The following is a 24,906-nucleotide window of genomic DNA, read 5'->3' as shown; positions in this document are numbered from 1 at the left end:
TAATGAGTACCTATTAAACATCAGACACTGAAATAAGTGCTGGGGATACAGTGGTGGAAAAGAAATATCCCTGACTTTATGTAGCATTTAAACTAATCAGGGCACCAGGCATTACACGAATCATTGAAAAATGAGAATTGTGAAGAATAAAAATAGGGTGTTTAAGAGAAAGATTAACTTAATGGAGTTATTGGGAAAATCAAATTTAGAATGAGGGCCAGGCACAGTGGTTCACACCTGCAATCCCAGCATTTTGGGAGGGTGAGGCGGGCAAATCACCTGAGGTCAAGAGTTTGAGACCAACCTGGCCAACATGGTGAAACCCCGGCTCTACTAAAAATACAAAAATTAGCCAGGCATGTTGGCGCACGCCTGTAATCTCAGCTTCTCAGGAGGCTAAGGCAGGAGAATCAGTTGAGCCCAGGAGGCAGAGGATGTGGTGAGCAGAGATCGTGCCACTGTACTCCAGCCTGGGCAACAGAGCAAGACTCTGTCTAAGAAAAATAAAATTAAATTAAAATTTAAAAATAAAATAAAAATAAAAATAATTTAGAATGAGGCATCTGAGGAAGGCAACTTGGAGAAAATGATTGTGAAGCTGAAATTGAAAGGATTAGTGATATTGGCACAGGTGAGGACTGATATAAAGAGGTTTCTAGGAAGAGACAAAGATGCCAGCAACTCAGGATTGAGAAACAGCCAAGCATGCATCAGAAACAGAGACAAGGTCAGAGTGATCAGAGTCAAGGTGCCTGGGGTTGGGAGTGGGATGGAAGGCATGTGACACAGCAGAGGTGGGCAAGGCTGAATCACGAAGGTCTTGTTGAGGACGCTGGCTATTGGAAGGCACAGGCCCAAAGCCAACTGTGAAGACTTTCCAAGCTCTACCGGATGCCACGATGCATGAGGCCTCAGGCAGCCAGAGTCCTGCTGCACATGAGATGTGTGTGGCGGAGAAGGATGAGGAAATGGTATGAGGGAAACTGTGGAATCACGCTTTGCCTTCTCTATCACTGTCTGCCAAAATTCTACACATAGAATGCTAGTTGGTGCTGTCTAAATGAGATTGAGGTAAGGATTCCTGGTAGGACCATGAAGAAGGTACTGGTGACCTTACACAGTTCCGTTCTGATTCCCCTTCTGCATCCTGTACAGAAAGCACCCAAAAGCAGCCACTGAGGGAAATGAACCTGAGGAAAGAGGGCCAAAGTGGGTGATACCAGGCAGCCCAGAACAATGCTTCCAGAATTTCATCACTTCAACAAGAGATGAGCTATCCCAGGAAAAACTGATATGTTCTGACACTTTTCCCCTGTTGCACATGCTAATTTTGTATGTGATATTGTTTTGCACCAAATAATTACATTTGATTGATAACTTCCATGCCACATTTCAATTTAATTGGAAACAGCCCAATATTCTCCGTTTAAAAAAAGGAAAACGAATGCAGAAAATGTACATGAGGAAAACACTCTTTCTCTTTGTAGTTTTCAGCCAAAATTTGCATGCTTATCAGAGAACTCCTGTTATAAGCACTATATCCTTACACAGATAAATATTTTTTTACCAAACAATTATAATTGACTACAGACTTAAGGCAGAACACTTTTAATGTAGTTCAGATTGAGGTAAAAATATATTTTCTAACAAAACATTAAGCATAATTATGGATTTTTGTAAACAAAATATTACTCTCTGGATAAAATAAATCTTTATAATTGGTAATATTAGTAAAGATAGAAAAAAGCTTGTGCCTTTAGAGCTATTTGAAAGTCTGTTTCATTTTGAAAAATAACATAACTATCTTCATTCATACTTAATTACCCTCAATTTGTTCAGACATTTTCTGGGAAAAATAACAATGCAGGGGCATAAACAGCCTCATGTTCACATTCATAAGTTCATATTATAAGAAATTATTTTCTGTTCTATTGTAAATACAATTAATAATATTAAAAGTATTCTGACCATTTTCCTGAAACAATGAGTCACAGAAAGTTTCCTTCCTGCAAAATTATTATGCAAATCGTTAAAATATTGAAATGAAGCTAAGAACTGATCCTCTAACAGATCAGTCCTGTTATAATTTGTTGACAATGATTATCTCAAATAATCTATTTGAGATAAAGTAAAAGCAGCTAGGGAAGAAAACTTAATAGAAAAATTACGCCTACGGAGCATTTAAATGTAGGTGCTGAATAAATTATCTATACATTAAAAGGTTCATATATTTCAAAGAAATGACAAAAACTTTGAAAAATTCTGAGAAAATTTAACAAAAAGCAATAGAATTCTAAATGTGATCAAAACTGTAGAACTCTATTAAATGTGTGACCTTGTTGCAAACAAATTCCTCTTTTCAGAGCCTGTTCTTTTATTGGATTGCTCTGCCATTTTCTGGGATATATTTTAATGTTGTACAAAGAAAATGAATTTCACGGATTTGATTTAACAGTTCAGTTTCTCCACATTACTATTGTACTACGATGGAAGTTTGCTCTTTTATTCAGTTGTCTACTCCATTTTAGGTTTGAAAGGTGTGTGTGTGTGTGTGTGTGCGCGCACACATTTAACATCATTCTGCTTAAGTCACAAACCATGTATTATTCAAGAAAAGTCTTATCATTTTACCAGTAATGTTCAGCGCATGCTCCGTAAAACAGCATCTGATCAATAAAAGTTAGATTCAGCAAATCATTTGACCTACACTCTCACAAATGACTAGATTAGGAAGCTTTCCAGGGCTCATAGAGTGTTGCACACTACGCCAGAGAGCTGATTTGTGGAAGTCATTTTCTACTTTTTAAATTATCTTCATTGATTTTGATCCTTTTGAAATTTGGTTTATTTTGAGGCAAACTTAATTGTGGGGACATATACTATTTCCATAAGGGAACTTTTTAATTAATAAAGTCAAAGCAATGACATAAATACACTGAAAGAAGCAGACATTGTGTTTATATTTTAGGAATCCAAAGCTTTGTGATTATAGTGGCTGATTTTTTCTTTAGTGGAAGGCATGGTAAAATACAAGGTTACCAAATTCAAAAGACAGTGCAACATTTGCCCAATGTTATAACGTATTCCTGGGGCAAATTTGCGGTAGCAAAACATAAACTCAATAAAGTGAGTTTTGAAATTGAATAATCTGTTCTCCTATAGGACTCTTGTCTTGGTGTTCTACTAGAAAGAAGACTAAAGTCAAGAATCAATGAAAATAGAGCAAGGCAATTGAGAGCTTGTCTCTGTGTCCTTCTGCTCCTCTGCCCACCTTCCTTCACCACATAAGTAGGTGGCTCTCTGTAACTCACCTTTTAAAATGACACTGCCCTTCCACCTCAGTCATGTCCATAATCCTGCTTATATTCAGCTGTGTCATCCTTTAAAAAATTAAATGTACCAAACAAATAAACAAAAATACCGTATCAAATGCTGAGTTTAGTGAACCCGAAGAGATCCTACAGACCATCACATCTAAAACCCTCATTTCACCCAAGAGGAAATCCAGGCTCAGAAATGATTAGTGAACTAACCCAAAGTCATTGGGCTAAATCTAAATCAAAACCAAATCCAAGCTCCCTGAATTTCAAAACACCCCACCACATTGCATTCTATTTTAGAAAGTTATCAGGAAGAGATATCATCATGGCAATGGGACTAGAGGATAACTTTAAAGATATTATTCAATTTACAGTTTAGATCCAGTTAAAATTTGGAAAATGATGTATTAGAAAAGAAAAAGTATTTACAATGTTTTATATGGTTTTCGTTGTTGTTAATCCTCACTGTTCTCTCACAGAACCTGGTGAATGACAAAGAAAACTTTTTCTTCCCTGCATTGAAAATGATATATAACCTGTCTGACAGGGAAGGTATCAACAATAACTTAAGAATTGTCCTATATATTCAAAAGATAAACTTAATTAGCCAATTCAAAAAATACTTCAAAATAGAAATGCTGTCAGTAAAACAAAGACTATTAGATAGCAATTACCTTCTACCTCAACCTGGGATACTTCCGACCATATCAATACTATCACTTCACAGACCAGGCATTTAATAGACAAAATGAACAAATTATTTTTCTGATTACATCAAAAATATAAAGCAGAGCTAAAATAATTTAGCCTCAAATCCATAGCTAGTGGGAGAGAAAATGAAGAAATGGTTACCCTCATCAATTAAACCTGGCTATAAGTGGATACTTAAAATAAAACTATAATTTAAGAAAATCGCACATACGAAGTCATAATTTGGACCTTTATAAGGCATATTAGGTGGAAAGAAGCATTAAGTACAGCTGTAAGTGATATTAATAATAAGGACATTTTGAATTATAAATATATTTTTATGTAGAAAATATATTTGACGTGCAAAATATTTTTAAAAGCTGGAAAAACTATGAAGATAGGAAAAATGGAAAACCTTGCTGTTTATGTTCACAAAGGACTAATTTTTAAAAGCAAACATCTAATTATTAAAAGTTCAAATTAATTATGCTTCACATCTAGAAGTTAGAGTGGTTAAGTGTTGGATGTTAACAGATTAACAATATATCATATGAGTTATACCATTTTGTGCTTAACACCTATGTGTTATACTAAGTGATGTTATTATTGGTAAAACTAGATTGATTTAGGTTTTTATCTGACAACAATGCATATCATACACTCTTAGTTTTATTATTATTACTTATGCAACTGTAATGAAACCTGGAGAAAATATGGAAGTTATTTCAGGCATGAAGCAGGCATTTTATGACGATTTTTGAAGAAGAAGGAATAAAAGAAGAATGTATTCCTAATTCATGCATTTCAAAGCTGCCACTATGGTATTCTGAATCGTCTTGTAATTAATTCTCTCTGTTTCATATTATTCTGAGACTAGTCATTTGGAGAAAATATATAGAACTCCTTGTTTGGCCTTTCTGAATCTATTTTTCACAGTTGCAAAGTACTGGTCAAACAAATTAAATTACTGCAGGAGTATGTAACTAATTTTATGTAAATTAAGGTGTTAATGTTCTGAATCACATTCCTGAAAATGGTCTGTTTTCTCTTGCGGCTTTTCTTCATTAATGATGCTATGAATAGTCAAATCGAAAAATTAATTCCTACAAGACTAAGTGGATAAATTGTTACCCTTTGGCCTTTTGAAGAATTACATCTAAATATAGTTTTATGGTCAGCTCAGTCTACAGTTGTCAGTAGTCCAACCAAATAAATCAACATTTTAAACTTAATGCAACTAGGGGTGAGATGATGTGAAATAAATTCCATGTTGTTTATGCGGAGGGAGATCTTTTAGAGCTAATGGTTAAATTGTTTGATGCAGAATTAGTGCCCAGATGGGACCTTAATGGGCAGTCTTTCTGCTCCCAGTAAAAGGTATCATCTTACTCCAACATCTCTTCTCTGTTTGAACTTCGCAATCTCCACCTCAAAAATTATGCATATGAAGTTATAAAGTATCAGTGGAATAAAATATTTATCATTGGAAATACATAAGAGAAATCGAAGTCAGAAAAGAAGAGTAAATTTGTCATCTATTGAAATTACTTTCCAAAGCACATAAAGAAAATTAAGGGGTTTTCTTCATTACTTGGCAAACTCATATAACCCATTGCTTGAATTAAAATTGTTTAGTAGAGACAAGCACTTAAATTATTTATCTATTGAAATTTTTATCTAGTATAATAAACATCGGTCTACTTCCTAAAGTGCAGTAAATACAGATAATAGTACAGCACAGGGTTCCAGAAATGCAAGTGATCCTAAGTACTGTTTCTGTGATAGATGGCAGCTTGAATTCCACAAAAATGGCTTTTCCAAATAAGTCACTATAATTGGGACCAAAATCAAACTTATTTTTAGGTCCGTTTGTTTGCAAAATATTTCCTAACAAGCTTTTTGGCATTCTTGTTAGATCTTCTAACAGATAAATGATCTATAGATAACTCATCTACCTAATTATTCATTTAGATAGAATGAAAAATGCCATCTCATTTTCCATTCTCATTTTGATTCTTAAATCCACTTCTAAACATACATATTAAATAAAAGAAATAGCAAACAGCATACTACCAATTTTAAAGAAACCTCTCAAATATGAAATCTGGGACTTCTTTAACCAGTTAATATAATAAATTCCAAACTGACCCCTCTCAGGCATCAACGGTTAAAGAACTTACTACTATTAACAGATATCCATATTATAACTGGTCAGATAAAAAAGTAGAAGAAGAATTAGGATGAACTGGGAGTTAATTGATGGGGGAATAACAGTCATGTCCAGAAACCAGGCTGATCTGGAAATTTTACATTCAGTACAGTCTAAAGAACCAGACTCTGCTTCTGGCCTGAGCCCATGATAGACTCAACTTGAGGTAAGGGAAGCCATGGAGTAGGCTCTTCAGAGAGTCATGAGAGTTAAAAAGGAAATTATGTAGACTCAACCATGTCTTACTATTTTCCAACTGAGTAAACTCATGTTTGTTTAATAACTTATGAGCTTTGGCATGAGATACATTATTCCGACTACTTGCTTAAATTTTAAAAACTCATTAACATCCTCCAAATGAAATAAATCCCAACGAGTTCTCCAATTGGCTATTGTTTTATTACCAAATGCCTGGAATTATTTTTAAAACTAGCTGCTCTGGGGCTGGAGGGATGTCTGGGGAACTCACTGTGCTCCATAGAGAGGCAGTCAGCTTCTGGCTCATAAACGAGGTCTTGGTTCTAACTGTCCCTCTTCAAGCATTTTTCATACATGAAGTAGAATATTCTGAGACAGGTTGGTTGGGAACTCTTTTTTCTTAAATATATCTAGTTCTTAAAAAATTCAATCATGTCTTTCCAACACTCAGTATTAATAATACTTTATACTTTCATAGCACCTTTTCTTTTCCTACTGCCTTCGAAATACATTAATTCATCCTCTAACCCCTAAGAAATAGATATGATTATATATCTTTATATGCCCACATTACCTAGCATAGACCCTTGATTGAAAACATCTCTTTCTAGTGAAAAGGACACTGCACACAAAATCGAAAGAGGTAGTATCAAGGCCTGGCACTGAGCCATACTGGTATGACTTTGGGCAAACCATTTAATCCCCATGAATCTGCTTTCCCATCTTACCACTCTGAGAAATTAAATTTAAAAATAAATATTAAGGACCCTCTTCCATCATAAAATTAATTCATTAATCTATTCAAAAGTATTTTAGCGTTAATATGTGCCAGCCATGTGATAAGTGTCGGGGATACCCCATAAACAAGTGTGGTTCCCTCCTGCGTGAAACTCAGGGTTCAAGCGGACATTGTACCTTGACGGCTATGAAAGGAAAAGCCACAGTGTGCAAACCTGGTGTGTGGGGTCAGAGGACAGGCTCAACAAAGGCAAAGATCAGCTTACAGTAGGTACTTGAATATATGTGAATAAATATATGATAAAGCCTAGATCAAGATAAAGACTGGTTACTTTTCCTAAGGCCAAGCAGAAGTGTATTGAAAGAACTAAGAATCCAGAAATAAAAATTCTTTGGTGTTTTTGTCCAGTACATTATAGCTCCTGAACATTTGATAAATTGATGGATGAATATAGTGGAGGAGATAGTTGCTCATAATTCAGCTAATAGGTAACACTTACTTTCTTTTTTAAAGGCTTTATTGATATATAATTGATATACCAAATATTGCACATATTTAGTATATACATTTTGATGAGTTTGGACATAGGTATATACCAGTGATACCATAACCAAGGCACAAAAAAATCATGACAATTTAATACAAGTATAGGTGAGAAAGACAAGTGAGACTCAAGGGTAATTGAACCCCTCTTGTGCTCCAGGCATTGTGCTGGGTGTATCTTTCACATGCCACTGCTTGGCTTAATCCTGTAAAAATGTTATGAAGATCTCAGCCAGATGATCAAGCTTAACACCAACAATGATAAGTAATATTAATCATATGTGTCTTTGATATGTTATAATGAAAATTGCACTTTACTTCTGTGCTCCTCTTCCCCAAACCCATAATTATGACAAAAACATCAGAAAAATTTTAATAGGGGAGCATCTTATGAATACCTGATCAATAAGTCTCAAAATAGTCAAAATAATTAAAAACAATGAAATTCTGAGAAATAATCACAGCCAAGAGTAGCCTAGTGAGACATGACAACTAAATGTAACATGATATCCTTGGTAGGATCCTGGAACAGAAAAAAAGACAATAGGTAAAGCTAAGGAAATGTGAATAAAGTATGGACTTTAGTTGATAATAATATATCAATACTGTTTATTCATTGAAACAAATGTGTCATACTAAAATGAGATGTTATTAAGAGGGAAAATTGGATTTGGGCTTATGGAAACTCCCTGTACTATCTCCTCAAGTTTTCTGTAAAACTAAAATTGCCCTAAAAAATAAAGTTTATTTTAAAGTACATTAGTAAGTTTTAACTATCACATTTTACATATGAGAAAAATGTAAGTAATTTTTCTCATAATACATAGCCAGGAAGCCATGATTTGGATGCACATCTGTCTAAATTCAAGTCCCACACTCAGATCAAGGTTCCATGCTATTTCTCCGAAGAACCTGGCTCTGGATCAAGGAAGTGTCAGTTACGATGCCTCACATCATGTTTTATTACTTTCAAATTTCTAGGTGTAGGCATATATAAAAATATTAGAAAAAGAATACCCATAGCTAGTGAGCTAAATATCATGAATCCCTATGCAAGAGTTTACTGGCCATTTCCTTGAAATAAAGCCTATCTCTGTGATAAATCTTGTGTTTTGAGCTGAGATTTAAACAAACATGAACAGACAAACACACATTCTCATACAGAATGCACACGTACACACTCTCACAAGATATATAGCTAATTAAGTGCATGATTTTAAATGATTGTTAGTTTCTAGAAAGAATTCTTTCCCCAGTTAGCATATCAAAGAAAGTCACTCAGTCACTGGGTTCTCCTTATTTTATGTTGTTTATATAATGAAAAAATATGTATGCTCCTTATTATTTCATTGTTAGAACAGTTACATCAAATTAATAGTCAAAGTATCCATACACCAAGCATCCCTGTATTCATTCATTCATTTCCAAGAGAACCTAAATACCATGCAATGTTCTCAAATAAACTTGAACATCAGACATTCATCATAGGTGATTCAAATGGTGTTACAGGCCCGGGATTATGCTACAGATGATGTAACAGGCAAGAAGAGGCATATCAGCAAAGGAGACTGCACGAGCAAAAAACAAGAAACACAAAAGTAGAGAATCTGTGCCAGGCAACCAGTTGGTAGAGTATTTAAATGTTCAGATGCCTTAGAACTCTTAGCAAAGATCATTCTGGACAGCTTTATAACCTAAATATTTTTGCTTCCTTAAGACAGATAATATGCCTTATATTTTAAACTTGTATGTGTGTGTTTATTCAATAATTCTAAATCTCAGGTCATATTTACCCTCTCCATGAAAATGTCTGCTAATTTTAAAAATTAGCTGATTTTTTACAGTTGTAAAAAATATAATGGTACTATCTATGAGACTGCGTTTAGTCAAAATGTGAAGAGTTCATGCCCATGCTTGAATAAGTCTAAGGAATTGGTAATTTTATCAACATTTTATTTTTTAATTGTGGTGATGGATAATGAATTGTCAACCCTGGAAACTTTACAGTAGCTAAAGGGCCATCAATATTGCTGGATGCAAAGATAAACCAACTTTTACAGATGAGAGATGCTTTTAGAATGGCTGTGATGAAATGTATTCTACCAGATGAATTTCTGTGATATGATTGCAAAATGAACCCGTCTCTCTCTCTTTTTTTAAACAGGCAAGGGACGGGGCAGTCAGTCTGAGATTTACACCTGATTTGTGTTATAGTAATCTTTGAAATTAAGAAGTGTATCCTTGCATTTCATTAAATTCTGGCTAATGAGATAACTGTCTTCCCAAGGAGGGAATGATAAAGTACTCAGGCCATAAAGCATAAATTAATACTGCAAGGTTAAACACTGGAACTAACTCATGTTTCAACAAAAGCCCCTACCAGCAGTTAAATTAACTGACATAAATACCATAAAATCTGTCTTTATTTTAGTTTCAGATGGTGCTTTTTTTTACACCCCTGCTTTCAGTTTGTATAACTCATTTTTGCACATTATTGCATGCACCATTTGCCATTTAAAGAATCAGCTACAATGGAAAAGATTTAAGGAATCAAATACTCGGAGAGAAAAAAAGAAACTAGTGGATCTGGGGCATATCATACTGAAGATTGTTAACGCCGTTGAAAAATACTACAATAGACAACAGTAGTTCAAAGAAACAGTTAATTATGAGAGGGCCAGCCCAATGAAATCTACTTTTTAAGCTTTTGATAGACATTTAAAAAAAAATGCTAAAGAAACCTGTGGTGATAATAGGTTTGATATATATTCTGGCAAAAATTATATCACATTAATGAGGTGGCTTAAAGGGCTCATGCATTTTGTAGGAGGCATTTCAATGTATTAGTATAATTAGCAGTGATGAGAAAACTGTTTGGAACTGAATTACCTCTCACGAGTTCATTTGAGCTATATGAAATTACACCATGCAAGAAGGAAAATTATGGAGCCATCCAGAGAGAGTTCATGCCTGATTTGATCATAGCCACTAATTGGATGATCATTTTCGTAAAGCTTTTCAAATGGTTGACAGTTTCTGCCTCTCATTTTTTTTTTTTTAATGGACGAGCTCTTTATTTCTTGTCCTAAGCAACCAAACATAGGTTTGTTAGAGATTTGGGTGTTTCTACAGGGACCTTACAGGTGTAATTGTCACAATCTGAGCAACCTTTGTCCCCTAATTAGCTGCTTTTGGGGAACCCCTAATGAGAGTTGCTGTTCTTGTTAACAATCTTAGAGAATACCTGATGAGTGAAGCTCTCCAAGCCTGATGCATGTCAGCAGCCACCATATGACAGCAATTTAATGAAGTTAAAATCTGCCCCGATTGGGATGGATAGAAGAGCACTTGTGTTGTACTGCTTTTGATTCCTCCGTGTGTGTGTGTGTGTGTGTGTGTGTGTGTGTGTGTAATATGAAGTAGGTGTTCTAGTAAAGGACAACAGGAAAGTGAAGGGTGAGGGTGGAGAAAAGAAGCTTTATGAACCCTCTTCACAAGACAACCAATAGCCAATATCAGAAGAAAATTGAAATAATGAAATTAGCTTTGTATAAATTGCTTTATGTGCACTGCAGGATATAGCAAAGTCTTACAATTCAGGTGATTAGTAAATATCATACTGTTAGCTCCTTAACTTTTTACTTTTCTTCCATAACTCCAACTTGAATCATTTCCATTTCAGCCATACAAGATTTTCAAACATGCTTCAATTGTGTGAAGTTAAAATTATTATTTAAAAAACATACTTTTCTCATATGTGTGACCTAATAAATCAAACAGTCATTATGAAAATATGCCACTCAATTTGTTGCTGGAAAGGAAGACAACATTACGATAATGATTTTCAATCTGATGGACAAGTTCTCATATTACTAGGAAGAGCCAGATGAGATACAATGCAGCATTGGCATTTTGTGTGCCTGTGGGTGTGTCCACATGCATGCACAGATGAGCCTGTGTTCAAGTTGGAAAGTGTTGTTCTTTCCCAGGACCGTATATTGTAAGTACTTCTTTCTCTAGACATTTCCACCATGTTTGCAGCTAATAAATATTACAGGACACTTACTCATAAAAACTACTTTTGGAAATACTATTTGCTATCAATATTGCAACAACAAATCAAAGAAAGTGAAATATTAATAATCTCAAAGTTTCGGTGAGTCCTCTGGCTCTCCGCTGGCCTTCCTCTGCCTCCAGTTTTCTCAGGTATACAGAGAAGTTGCTAAATTTAGCCACTTAGAAAGTTGATACCAAATATCTTTATATTAGGAATGGAATATTTCATAAATGTGTTTACTACATTCAAGGAGCATCATTTCAAGGCATCGAAATTGAAATTTCAAAGAGTTAGGATTTAGAGATACTGCCTATTCTGAGATAAGTTAGTTAAATTACTTCAGAGAAAAACAGGTTCCTTAGTAATAAGTGACTGCCATCAATACCTTGGCTTATTCTCATTTTGACATTGTTTTCTCAAATTGGAATTTGTTTTCCTCCGAGTTTCCTGTATTAGTTGCTCATGTTCTTATATTTCTTGTCTTCTGATTTGTATTGATGTAAATTTTCTGAGTCCCTGTCCCCATATTTGATTCGTCTGAATATGAAATTCAGCTGGGTATGGAACTGTAGGTATAAATGATTTTCGTTCAGAACACTGAATGTAATGCAATGTTACTGATGAGAAATCTGATGCTAATTTAATTCTTATTCCTTTATGAGTAACTGGGTTTTTTTCCATAAGGACAAGTTTGATACTCATTACCTTAAGTGTTACTCATCTTTCCTGCTCAACACAGTGAACAATTTCAATCTAATAACAAGTCATTCCTTGGAGCTATTTTCTGTTTTCTTTAAAAAAAAAAAAAAGACAACTTTAGTCTCTCTTCCGGTTCAGGTTTTTTTGTCCTCGCTTCTTCCAAACTCTTGTAACATGCACATTGGCCTTCTGGCCACATTTTCCGGTCTCAACCATTTCTCTCTATTTCTTAATCTCTTAATTCTTTAGTTCTGTGGTCCAGGAAATTTTTTTCAAAAGCCTTTCTGTTAAATTTCAATTTTTAAAATAATTGTTTCTTGCACATTGATTATGCTTTCTACTTTTGTATTATAACGGCAGTACCTTCTTCAATCTCTGGAGGATACAAGGTGTTTTTTTTTTCAAAATCTATGCATCCTGAATTTTCTGTTTTCAATGGAGTCGGGCATTTCTCCCATATTGCATTTTATTTATGTAATACAATTATCTGTATAATATAATATTATATATAATACTATATATACACACAATAATATGTAACATCATAAATACTAGATGTGATACGATATATAAAATACAATATTATACATAAGGTATTTGTGTGTATATGTGTATGCATGTGAATAAAGAAAAGATCTGTTAATATTAAGAGCTATAGTGAGTTTCGTTGCTATTATCTAGATCTGTTTCTCCAACATGCCTCTCCCCAGCATGGGAGAACTGACCTCTAGCTCTATGTATGTGGGCCAATCTTTAATTTAAATGAATGAGAAAACCACCAGCACAGATCAATATGGGGTTCAGACAAGCCTTTGTAATTTCAAAGAGCTCCCTTTTCTATAGTATTCAATAATACAGTGTCTAACTTGCTATGCTTTCCCACCTCTGTCTCCTCTCCCACTTGGTCTAGACATTTGCTTTCCTTTCTCTTTATTGTATTATCCTGCTCAATTATTATTCCATTCCCAAAACTTTCTACTCAGTGCGAGGCCTCCTTCTGGATCAGTCTCCTAGTGGGTCCATTTTTAGCACTCTGAGGGGCTAGACTGCTTTGGGGCCTTCAGGCCTCCTTACCATGGGCCGCTGGTACTCTGGTCTGTAGCTTTGGTGGTTTGCAGTTTGTTTCCTTCATGCTATTGAATTGAACTCCACAGTGCTATTTCTATTCTGCTCTTTATTTACTCCAGAGAAGACTTAAATTTTGCTGTAACATTCTTAGTCTGCTTAAGTCTTTTCACTCTTCTCAGTTTTTATTTTAACTTGTCTTTTTCCCTGATAACTTTCTTTTTATGTTTTGTAAGGGCCAAATATTCCTTCATCATCTTGAGACTGCAAACATTTTTCAATATTTTCTTTTTTTGTGTTGTTGTTGTTCTTAGTTCTTTATTTTCTTTTATATATATATTTATTTTTTTATTATACTTTAAGTTCTAGGGTACATGTGCACAATGTGCAGGTTTGTTACATATGGATACATGTGCCGTGTTGGTGTGCTGCACCCATTAACTCGTCATTTACATTAGGTATATCTCCTAATGCCATCCCTCCCCCCTACCCCCACCCCACAACAGGCCCCGGTGTGTGATGTTCCCCTTCCTGTGTCCAAGTGTTCTCATTGTTCAATTCCCACCTATGAGTGAAAACATGTGGTGTTTGGTTTTTTGTCCTTGCAATAGTTTGCTGAGAATGATGGTTTCCAGCTTCAACCATGTCCCTACAAAGGACATGAACTCATCATTTTTTATGGCTGCATAGTATTCCATGGTGTATATGTGCCACATTTTCTTAAACCAGTCTATCATTGTTGGACATTTGGGTTGGTTCCAAGTCTTTGCTATTGTGAGTAGTGCCGCAATAAACTTTGGTTTACTGAAAACAAATATTTTCAAAGTCTTCTGTGACTTCTCTTCTTCACTATTCTTTTCATAATCTCAAATCTGGATTTTTCCTTCAAACCAGTTGGAAACTACCTCAGCTTCCCTCTATGAAATATAAACATGTACCTGTATCTGCATCCCTATTTTTTCTACATCACCGGTATTAATTTTATGTTTTTTTAGATGAAGTTTCGCTCTCGTCACCCAGTCTTGGGTACAGTGGTGCGATCTCGGCCCACTGCAACCTCCACCTCCCGGGCTCAAGTGATTCTCCTACCTCAGCCTCCAGAGTAGCTGGGACTACAGGCGTCCGCCACCACACCCGGATAATTTTTGTATTTTTAGTACAGATGGGGTTTCACCATGCTGGCCAGGCTGTTCTCGAACTCCTGACCTCAGATGATCCACCTGCCTCAGCCTCCCAAAGTGCTGGGATTACAGGCGTGAGCCACCGCACCCAGCCTCTGCTTTTAATTTTTATAAAGCATCTGTTGTCTACAAGGTGAAACTCTCCACGTCTGATCTATATCCTATCTCCTGCCAACTTCTCAGAAGTAGGCATAACTAATTAAGCTCTCTGTCTCTGCTATATCCCCAAGAAGTCTACCAGAGCCAACATCCCTAGGTTTTTCACCTTCACAGACTTTTTAGAAACATTGTCTGTCTTTCCAGTCTGCATTTCTGAAACCACCACTTGGTCCTTAGTCCATCTCAGGCTGGCTTCTGTTCCTCCACTCCATCAAAATTGCATTCATCCAAGAGAGCAACAATCTCCCTCCTTCTAATTGGCTATTTTTCACTCATTCCTCTTAACTTCTCAGCAGAATTTAAAATGCAGTTTACTACTCCATTCTTCTTGAAACACGTTTTAGTCTTGCCAGAGAATTTTCTGCCTATATTCTTCATCCTTATGTCTATTTAGGTCCTTGGTATTTGCAATATTGATTGCAATATGCTTTACATATTAAAAGTACTAGCATTTCATCTGTGACAGGAGACATTTTACGAAAGAAATATAGAAGATCACTTGTCAACATAAATATATATAAACCGATTTCACAAACTCAGAAGAGAGCTACAAAAGAAAAATTTTCAAGAAAATACTTTTCCATTTCAAAAGTATGCATTTCTACTAAACTTTACAGTCCTGTAAACTAAATCAAATGAATTATATGCACAGACATTAATTTTTAGTATTTCTTCTTGGGAAAATAGACTATTGTTTGGCAACTTATCATTCTAGTATACTAATTATACTAGAAAAATCCCTTACTTAACCATGCACCTTACTATGAGAAAAATAAGTAGAGAAAATATTTAGCAGATATAATCAATTGATAAGAAATATTTACCAACTTCCATATTGCTGTAATGAATATTATTGTTCAGTCCTATGGAAAGGGATCAATTCAGGAGTAAAAGCAAAGCTTTTAGAAAAAAATAAGTAGAGGAGATTGATGTTTCATAGATAATCAACAGTCTCTTCTTTAAGAGCTATACATGAAAACTGCTTATTCATTAGCACTAGCCTCACAGAAGTTTGTGAAGAGAAGGAAGTTTGACTCCCTCTTTACTCTGCAAACTCAACATATTTTCTGTGGTATCCAATACTCCTATTGCTCTCCACATGTTTTTTTTTAATTTAATAGAGATCAAAGTATTCGTATTTTTTCTTGCATTCTTCAGAGTAAGAATAAACAACTTTAGAGAACACAGAATTACATAATAATTTGGGTTTTTTTCTTCATAGTCCTCTTAGTTAATGCAAATAACTTCCAAATTCACACATAAAAGTCAATAACAATCATAACTAACTAGTATATAATGAACTATTAATATGTGTATTAAATATACAATGGTACTTTATAAGTAGCTTATTATATATATATATATAATGATGTCTGTTCTTCACTGTAATCTCATGAAATAGTATTATTAAAATCTCCATCTTAAAAATAAGATTCAGAGATAATGGTATACCAAAGGTGACATACCTTGTAAGGGGGCAGGTTCAAGACTTGAAGCAAGATCTGCTGACTCCAAAGGTTGTGATCTTTCCATTTGGACATGCAGTAAAGGGCTTCAACCAGCAGGAACTTAAAAAGGTAAAAGTAATATGGGAAAAATTAATATTTGCCTATTCTGCATCTGTTCTCTTTTTTAATAGCAGAAAGCGGCAATCCTCACAGCAAAAAGACTGCATTTCCCATTCTCACTGCTGAGAGGCGAATGTAAATAATGAATTGGAGTACCTGGAAGGCTGACTCTCCTGGGATATATGCTTCTTTGGGCCCTTTCCGTTCCTCTTTCTTGCTGCGTGAAATGCTCCCATAGCCAGCAACCTTGGTCCATGTGGTAGACTTGAGTACATGAACCATGGGCTAAGGATAACGGATAAAAATATAGAGTCATCATAGCACCTCTAGCCTGCTTAACCTCTTGACTTTTTTTTTTTTTTTTTTTTTTGACGGAGTCTCACTCTGTCGCCCAGGCTGGAGTGCAGTGGCACGATCACGGCTCACTGCAAGCTCCACCTCCTGGGTTCACGCTATTCTCCTGACTCAGCCTCCTGAGTAGCTGGGACTACAGGCGCCCGCCACCACGCCTGGCTAATTTTTTGTATTTTTAGTAGAGACGGCATTTCACTGTGTTAGCCAGGATGGTCTCGATCTCCTGACCTCATGATCCACCCACCTCGGCCTCCCAAAGTGCTTATATTACAGGCGTGAGCCATCGCACCCGGCCAGCCTCTTGACTTCTTTTATGTGGAGAATAAGTCCTTGTGTTTCAGCCATTATTATTTGGAAGTTTCTGATATATACAACTAAAATACTCCTCATTGATACAGATATATACTACCTCCTTAAATGAGAAAAAAAATTCATGGATTGTAAATGAGCAGCACCAAGATAATCTTCCAAAAATATTGCCTCAGGCTATGTTGTCAAAGCAGAAAGCACCATTTTGGGGTAACAATAAAATTATGATATTTAAAGTTTGTTAGGAAAAGAATTGGATGCTTTGTGGTAATTAGCATCAGGAAAGTTTGTGTACAGCAGTCATACTCCTGGCAGAAAGCTGGTGGGTAGATTGACATACTTAAGACAGGTATTTAAGAATGAGGCTGCTGTGCATGCAGAAATAGCCTCAGACAGTTCATGCTCCTGAGGACAAATGATGTTTTGTTATTATGCTTAATATGTAATGAAATCAATGAAGGCATTGTAGTAAGAAGCAAAACCATGGGGATGCTATTAAGAGTTTAGTAATTCTACCTTCTTTTCCGACAAAACACCAAATGGCGGATGACGCCGGTGCAGCGGGGGGGCCCGGAGGCCCTGGTGGCCCGGGGATGGGGAACCGCGGTGGCTTCCGCGGAGGTTTCGGCAGTGGCATCCGGGGCCGGGGTCGCGGCCGTGGACGGGGCCGGGGCCGAGGCCGCAGAGCTCGCGGAGGCAAGGCCGAGGATAAAGAGTGGATGCCCGTCACCAAGTTGGGCCGGTTGGTCAAGGACATGAAGATCAAGTCCCTGGAAGAGATCTATCTCTTCTCCCTGCCCATTAAGGAATCAGAGATCATTGATTTCTTCCTGGGGGCCTCTCTCAAGGATGAGGTTTTGAAGATTATGCCAGTGCAGAAGCAGACCCGTGCCGGCCAGCGCACCAGGTTCAAGGCATTTGTTGCTATCGGGGACTACAATGGCCACGTCGGTCTGGGTGTTAAGTGCTCCAAGGAGGTGGCCACCGCCATCCGTGGGGCCATCATCCTGGCCAAGCTCTCCATCGTCCCCGTGCGCAGAGGCTACTGGGGGAACAAGATCGGCAAGCCCCACACTGTCCCTTGCAAGGTGACAGGCCGCTGCGGCTCTGTGCTGGTACGCCTCATCCCTGCACCCAGGGGCACTGGCATCGTCTCCGCACCTGTGCCTAAGAAGCTGCTCATGATGGCTGGTATCGATGACTGCTACACCTCAGCCCGGGGCTGCACTGCCACCCTGGGCAACTTCGCCAAGGCCACCTTTGATGCCATTTCTAAGACCTACAGCTACCTGACCCCCGACCTCTGGAAGGAGACTGTATTTACCAAGTCTCCCTATCAGGAATTCACTGACCACCTCGTCAAGACCCACACCAGAGTCTCCGTGCAGCGGACTCAGGCTCCAGCTGTGGCTACAACATAGGGTTTTTATACAAGAAAAATAAAGTGAATTAAGCGTGAAAAAAAAAAAAAAAAAGAGTTTAGTAATTCTAGTTTGTGTGGGAATATGGATTCCACTTACCAAAAAAATAGCATATAGGGAAAGAAAGAAAGAAGTTACTGTCATTGTTTTGAATTGTTCCTGAGCTTTTCTATTGTGTCATGAATTTTAAGTCAAATTTCTTGTTATTAGTATTCATTTTATTAGTGTGATGTATGTGTACTGCCACAATATTACTATAATAAAATAATATGATATTATGAGTTGTCTTCTACTGATCTAAAGTAATGCTTGTAAAACATGTAGCAAAAATACACATCAAAGTGAGAGGCAGAGAGTGAGAGAGAGAGGAAAGGGGGGAGAGGAGAGATACTGATTCTTTCCCATTAGCACAAGTTCTTAAATACCTAAGTTATTTTCTTGGTTAATAACACACTCTCTATCAGTAGTCCTTTGCTTATAGGTCATAATTGTCATGTTCAATTTTAATCTCTAGCATATTCTCTCAGAAGTAATTTTTAATCCAGCATTATCCTAGTGTTTACTGTTCACCCAGCTGGACACCTGAGTTTGGTTGTAATAATCATATGAAATCCACATAATTCAGATATCTATCTATAAAAATACCTAGAAGTCCTCTTTGATTGTTTTAGGAAGAAAACCACAGAATTATGTGACAATGACCTCGTCTAAATCTACACTCTGGAATAAGAACTCCATATTTATTTCTAGACAATTAACTCAGGTATATTTACATATAACAAATTATAAATGGCACAAAATAGGATTATCTTAGGAATTTCTAGTTCCTCTTTATCAAGAACCTGAGAAAATAATTTCTCCACAGGAAATGTCTCGTTTCTGGTTCAGCGTGGATATTTTTCGATGTTCGGCTGACATTCTTCTGGTCAGCGACAGTGGGCTCAAGTGTTGTTGCACTGTGTTCACGTGGTACAATAAATGAAGACTATGGTCTTGAAATATGGGTCAGAATTAGAATGAAGGAAAGGAAATGGCATTCCAAGCAACACAAGCATCTTAAGCAAATTCACATAGTGAAAAAAAAGAGTGGTATGATTATTACACAGAGAGATTACTGGCCAGACTGGACAACATACTCATATTATGTGATAGTTGCAGCCAAATTTGAAGAGTTAGAACAAAAATCTTACATGACAAACATTGTAAGTAGGCTTGCTATTGTAAGTAACAGAAGGTTTTCTAGGTGTTAGAGAAAAGGGCCCCATGACAAAGACGGTATTTTTCAAATGCTGTCTCATTTGTGCAGAGGTTAGAATGAAATTGAAAAGACTGTTTTAAGGGAAGCTTCAGCCAAGACGAATTTCGTCGTTAATTTGAGTATTCTGAGGAAGAACTCAAACTATGTAGGAAAAAATAGGAAAGCACAAATTATACAAGGAAGAATTCATTCCATTTAGTCATTTTACCAAATGAGAAAAGGTTATGATGGCAGAGTAAGAGAAGCTACAAGTGGCACTTTAGTAAGATTGTTTAATATACCTATTATTTTTAATTTAAGAAAGAGAGAAGTCATAGTGTACCTTAGAGTCTACATATATTTTAAACGAATGGCATGCAAAACTCTTACAGGTTTTATTTTGTTTTGTCATGTAGGCTAGAAATAGAAGCATCTGTTTAGATAGACACTAATTTTTGTGTCTGATGATTTATGTATCTTGGGGGAATTTTGTTATAAATGACTGCAAAAGTTCATAGCGGGTCTATATAAAATCATCAAATCAAATCGAAACCAAAGCTTCTACCTTCCTCATCACTCTTGCCGTACAGAAAAATATTTTCATTTGAGTGACATCATTAGGGCACACTAGAAATATGATGGGAATTACAGTTCATATCATTTAATGACCACAGAAGACTAACTGCTGAATAAGAAGACAGACTTTTTTTCTATTTTTCCTGAAAGGGTAAACCAGGTGGGTAAGACCTTTAGCCAACCTGTGCTTCACCAAATCATCTCCCAACCAATTTCATCCCCAGCAGCTAAAAAAAAAGAAGCTAGCAAAGGAACTAACAGTGATTAACTTGCTCTCTCATCCCACCAGTTGTAAAAATATATTTTATACATTACATACTGATGCTCTTTGATGTTATACAAGAAGGAATATGTGCTTGATAAGTGGCATTACACATTCATTTCTAAAAGTAGTGTCTGGGAAAAGCTGTCAAGTTTATCAAAAATAGGAAAGATTTTACATTCTAGACTGAGTCTTCTATAGAAGGAAATTGCTCAGTGTTGGAAGTGATTGGGTTAGCAATTATCCCATTTCCTTGTTTCATTTTCTCCAAGCACTTATCACCCTTTGGTGTGTTATGCATTTTAATTATTAATTGTTGGCTTCTCACCATTAGAATGAAAACTCCATGAGGACAGGTGTTTTTGTGACACTATGGATACCTGTCTCAAAGAATCTACTCACATCCTGAATATGAGTCCCACAGTATGAAATTATGTGCAGCTGCTAAATTGTAACGCTTGAGTAATGTGTGGCATTAATAACCATGATTTTGAGCCATGATTTTGAGGGGACACTGTTGTGTCTACATATTTAGACAATTCAATTATTCTACTTCTTATATAGCCTAATTGCAATATTAAAGCTCTGGGAAAAATTAAAATCTGGGCTTTTCCATTTTAATATTGTGAGTTGATAATGCCATTATAACCTGCTGTTATAAATGTTCTCACATGACTTTCCGTGTAAATGCTCTTACATGACTTTCTTTGTATAGTCTGAGAGCTCTTATACAATCAATTTTGAGAACTATAATAAGCAATCCAGTAAAAAGTGTTTAGAGTGACTTAAAAGGCAAGTAGATTCTCAAATGTTTCTATTGCTTTCACTAGTTGTTTTTGCAAGTTGCTTCTTCAGAAATTTCCAAGAATTTCGATATTACCCATAGTGCAATTCCACCACTGACCTATATGGTGTAAGATGACAGGCAAGTATCTAGACTAATAGAATTAAGTGGTAAGCAGGATAGAAACTGAGGCATTGAAGAGAAAATAGGAAGAACATTTTATTTCTAAGAGCTAGTAACTATATGGAAAAATGAAAAAAAATGCTACTGACAAAAATCTGACATTTATAAAGAGTACTGTATCTTGATTCAGATGACCAAGTACTGATAATTATTTAGGAGCTTCTTCTAGATTCTCGCCTCCTATTGGGCCAATTTAGGTAAATATGCTCAGTATTTTGCCTTATTTTTGTTTTATTTTACTTTCAAAACACTCCTTCTCTCTGAATTTTCTATAGTCTTATTTTTATTGCCCCAATAGACAATTAGTCATGCCCCTAAGAAGCCCAGTTCAGAGTGTAATATGTTATTATATTGATAGTTATTTCCCTGTTATTAGTAATCAAAAAAATCTATCTTTATATTCTCTAAAGTCATTGGATTTTTGTATGTTTGAATGAAAGTTCACCATCTTTTTGCTTCATTAATAAAAACAAAAATAAATTTAAAATAAAGTCATTTTACAAAGCCACAAACTAGTTAAAAGGAAACATTAGTTCTACTTGTGATTATTTGGCCTGACAGAGACTTGTAGTGCAAAAAATAAAGGAATGAGAAATCATAAATATCATTCTATTTGTTTGGGAGATGATATTTAGAACTTATATTTCAATATAGGTAACACTGATTTTCTGAATATTTAGAGGCCCTCGAGGAAATCAGTTCTGCATTGGATCTAATTCAACAGAGACAAGAAAGTGGTTAGCTTTGCTTTCACCTCTCTACTCTTTTCTGCATATTATAAACAGCATTACCATTTTTTCTAATACTAAACAATAATTTCAGATAAATTACTGTCTCTTAAGTGTACTAAATTACTTTTATTTGCCTTTGTTTGTTTTTATTTCAATAATTTTTTGAGGAACAGGTGGTCTTTGGTTAGATGAATAAGTCTTTAGTGGTGATTTCCGAGATTTTGGTGCACACATCATCCAAGTGTACTGAACTACTTGATCCTAGTTTGAGGCTAGAGAACAAAAGTGGTAAGAAATCTGTGTTTCAAGGTTAAGCATTTATATTTCTTGAGCACCAGACATTCTCTTACTCAAATTGTTTGTTAATTTGAAAGGGGAGGGCAATGATATTTTGTAGTTTTAAATTTACTTCTTTTTCTACCTGAGATTCTAAATTGCTTCACCAAGTTAATAGTAATTGTTTTTTCTTCTCTCTTGAACAAGTGTTTATGTAGTTTGCTTATTTTAAAATTGAGTGTTTGTGTTTTATTATTGATCAATAAAAGCTTGTTACTCACTATCAAAGTTTATCAACTCAAGATCTGTTACAAATTTTTATAGAGATCGATATAGATATATATTTATCAGCACTTTTTCCCTACACCTCTATCAGTGAGGTCATTTTTTACGTTTGTAATACAATTGGATTCTTTTCTTACATTCTGCATTCCATTATGGGATCCTCTTACCTCTTAAATTTTTTTAAATTTGCATACATTATGATTTACTCTTTGTACTATAAAGTTCTATGGGCTTTGACAAATGCATAGTATATCCACATTACTATAGCATACAATATATTTTTATCATACTAAAAATCTCCTGTGCTTTATTTATTCAACCCTCCTCCTTCCCCAAGCCCCTGGCAATCATTGACACATTTACATTTTATACAGTTTTACTTTTCCAGGTTATTTAGCCTGTTCATACTGGCTTCTTTCACTTAGCATTTATAGTTAATTCATGTTTATATGAGGCTTGATAGTTCATATCTTTTTATCACTAAATAGTATCCCATTGTGTAGATGTACCACAGTTTGTTTATCCATTCACCCATTGAAAGACATCTTGGTTACTTCCAGTTTGGGGAATTTACAAATAACGCTGCTATAAACATTTATGTGCAGGTTTTGTGTGGATATAAGTTTCCAAAGTCGTTGGGCAAATGCCTAAGAGTATGATTGCTGAGTCATTTAATACGGCTGTATTTAGCTTTGTAATGAAGAACTAAACTGTTCTCCAGGATGGTTGGGCCATTTTTAATTCTCATCAGGAATAAATGATAGTTTTTCTAGTTCCACATCTGTACCTGCCATGGGTGTTGTCAGGTTGCTTTTGTTTTGTTTTGTTAAATTTTAACAATTTTAAAAGATGTGTGATAGTATCTTGTTGTTTTAATTAGCATTTGTCCAGTGATAAATGATGTTGAAAATCTCTTTATACGCTTATTTGCCAACTGTATTTTCTTTTGTGAGGTATCCGTTCAGATCTTCTGACAGTTTTTAATTGGTTTACTTGTTTCACTATTATTGAGGTTTAAGATATCTCCATATATTTTGGGTGCAAGTTCTTTATCAAATTTGTAATGTCCAAATGTTTTCTCCCACTCTGTGACTTATCTTTTCATTCTCTGTTAAAAGAATGAAAAGGAAGAGGAAATGTTTTTAATTTAAAATTAAAAACATTATCTTTCATGGCTCATCATTTCGGTGTTGTATCTAAAAACTTATCCCCAAACCCCATGTTGATTTTTTCTTATATTTTCTTTTATTATAGTTTTTTATGTTGTATTAATATAATGAACTCTTTTGAGTTTATTTTTTAAGTAAGGAATAGATTTGCCTACAAATACCCTTTTTTTGAAAAAGACGTATTCTTTCTCTATTAAATTGCCTTTATACCTTTGTCAAAAATCAGTTGAGTATATTTATGTGAATCTATTACGATACTTTCTGTTCCATTCTATTTATGATCTGTGTGTGTATTCTTAGGCAAATACTATGCTGTCTTGATTACTATAAATTTATAGAAAGTCTTGAATTTGGGTAGTGTGAGTCCTCCAACTTTGTTTTTCTTTATTATTGTGTTGACCATGCCAGGCTCTTTGCCTTCCTACATACATTTGAGCATCAATTTGTTGATATCTACAAAACAGCTAGCTAGGATTTTTTTGGGATCATGTTGAACCTATGGATCAAATTGGGAAGAATTGACATTTTAATAATAGTCTTCTAGTCTCAAAATGAATTCGGATGACATCACACCCCGGGGCCTGTCAGGGGCTGGGGGACTAGGGGAGGGATAGCATTAGGAAAAATACCTAATGTAGATGACGGGTTGATAGGTGCAGCAAACCACCATGGCACATGTATACCTATGTAACAAACCTGCACATTCTGCAAATGTATCCCAGGACTTAAAGTATAATTTAAAAAATGTTTTTTTAATGAATTAAGATGGAATGAATTCATAATATCTATTTATTTCAATCTTATTTTATTTCTCTCATCAGCGTGTTGTACCTATCTTCATACAGATCCAATACATATATTATTATATTTTGTATACTTAAATGCTTTATT

The 24,906-nt window shown here is 35.5% G+C and overlaps 1 protein-coding gene across 1 annotated transcript; it reads left to right on the top strand.

Moving 5' to 3' along the window:
• Positions 1–17,597: 17,597 nt before the first annotated feature.
• LOC129137199 (small ribosomal subunit protein uS5-like) lies at positions 17,598–18,540 on the top strand. The gene has a single exon (XM_054667344.2). The coding sequence runs from the start codon at positions 17,631–17,633 to the stop codon at positions 18,510–18,512; it is 882 nt and encodes a 293-aa protein (XP_054523319.1). The 5' UTR covers positions 17,598–17,630; the 3' UTR covers positions 18,513–18,540.
• Positions 18,541–24,906: the final 6,366 nt, after the last annotated feature.

Source organism: Pan troglodytes, chromosome 16 (assembly GCF_028858775.2).
Source record: "Pan troglodytes isolate AG18354 chromosome 16, NHGRI_mPanTro3-v2.0_pri, whole genome shotgun sequence".
In the NCBI taxonomy this organism is placed as follows: domain Eukaryota; kingdom Metazoa; phylum Chordata; class Mammalia; order Primates; family Hominidae; genus Pan; species Pan troglodytes.
Note: the sequence above shows the minus strand (reverse complement) of the source record. Positions and strands in the feature narration are given on the sequence as shown.

What these genes read in the sequence shown, in the direction of transcription:
- LOC129137199 (XM_054667344.2), top strand. Translation starts at nt 17,631, where the DNA reads ATGGCGGATGACGCCGGTGCAGCGGGGGGGCCCGGAGGCCCTGGTGGC.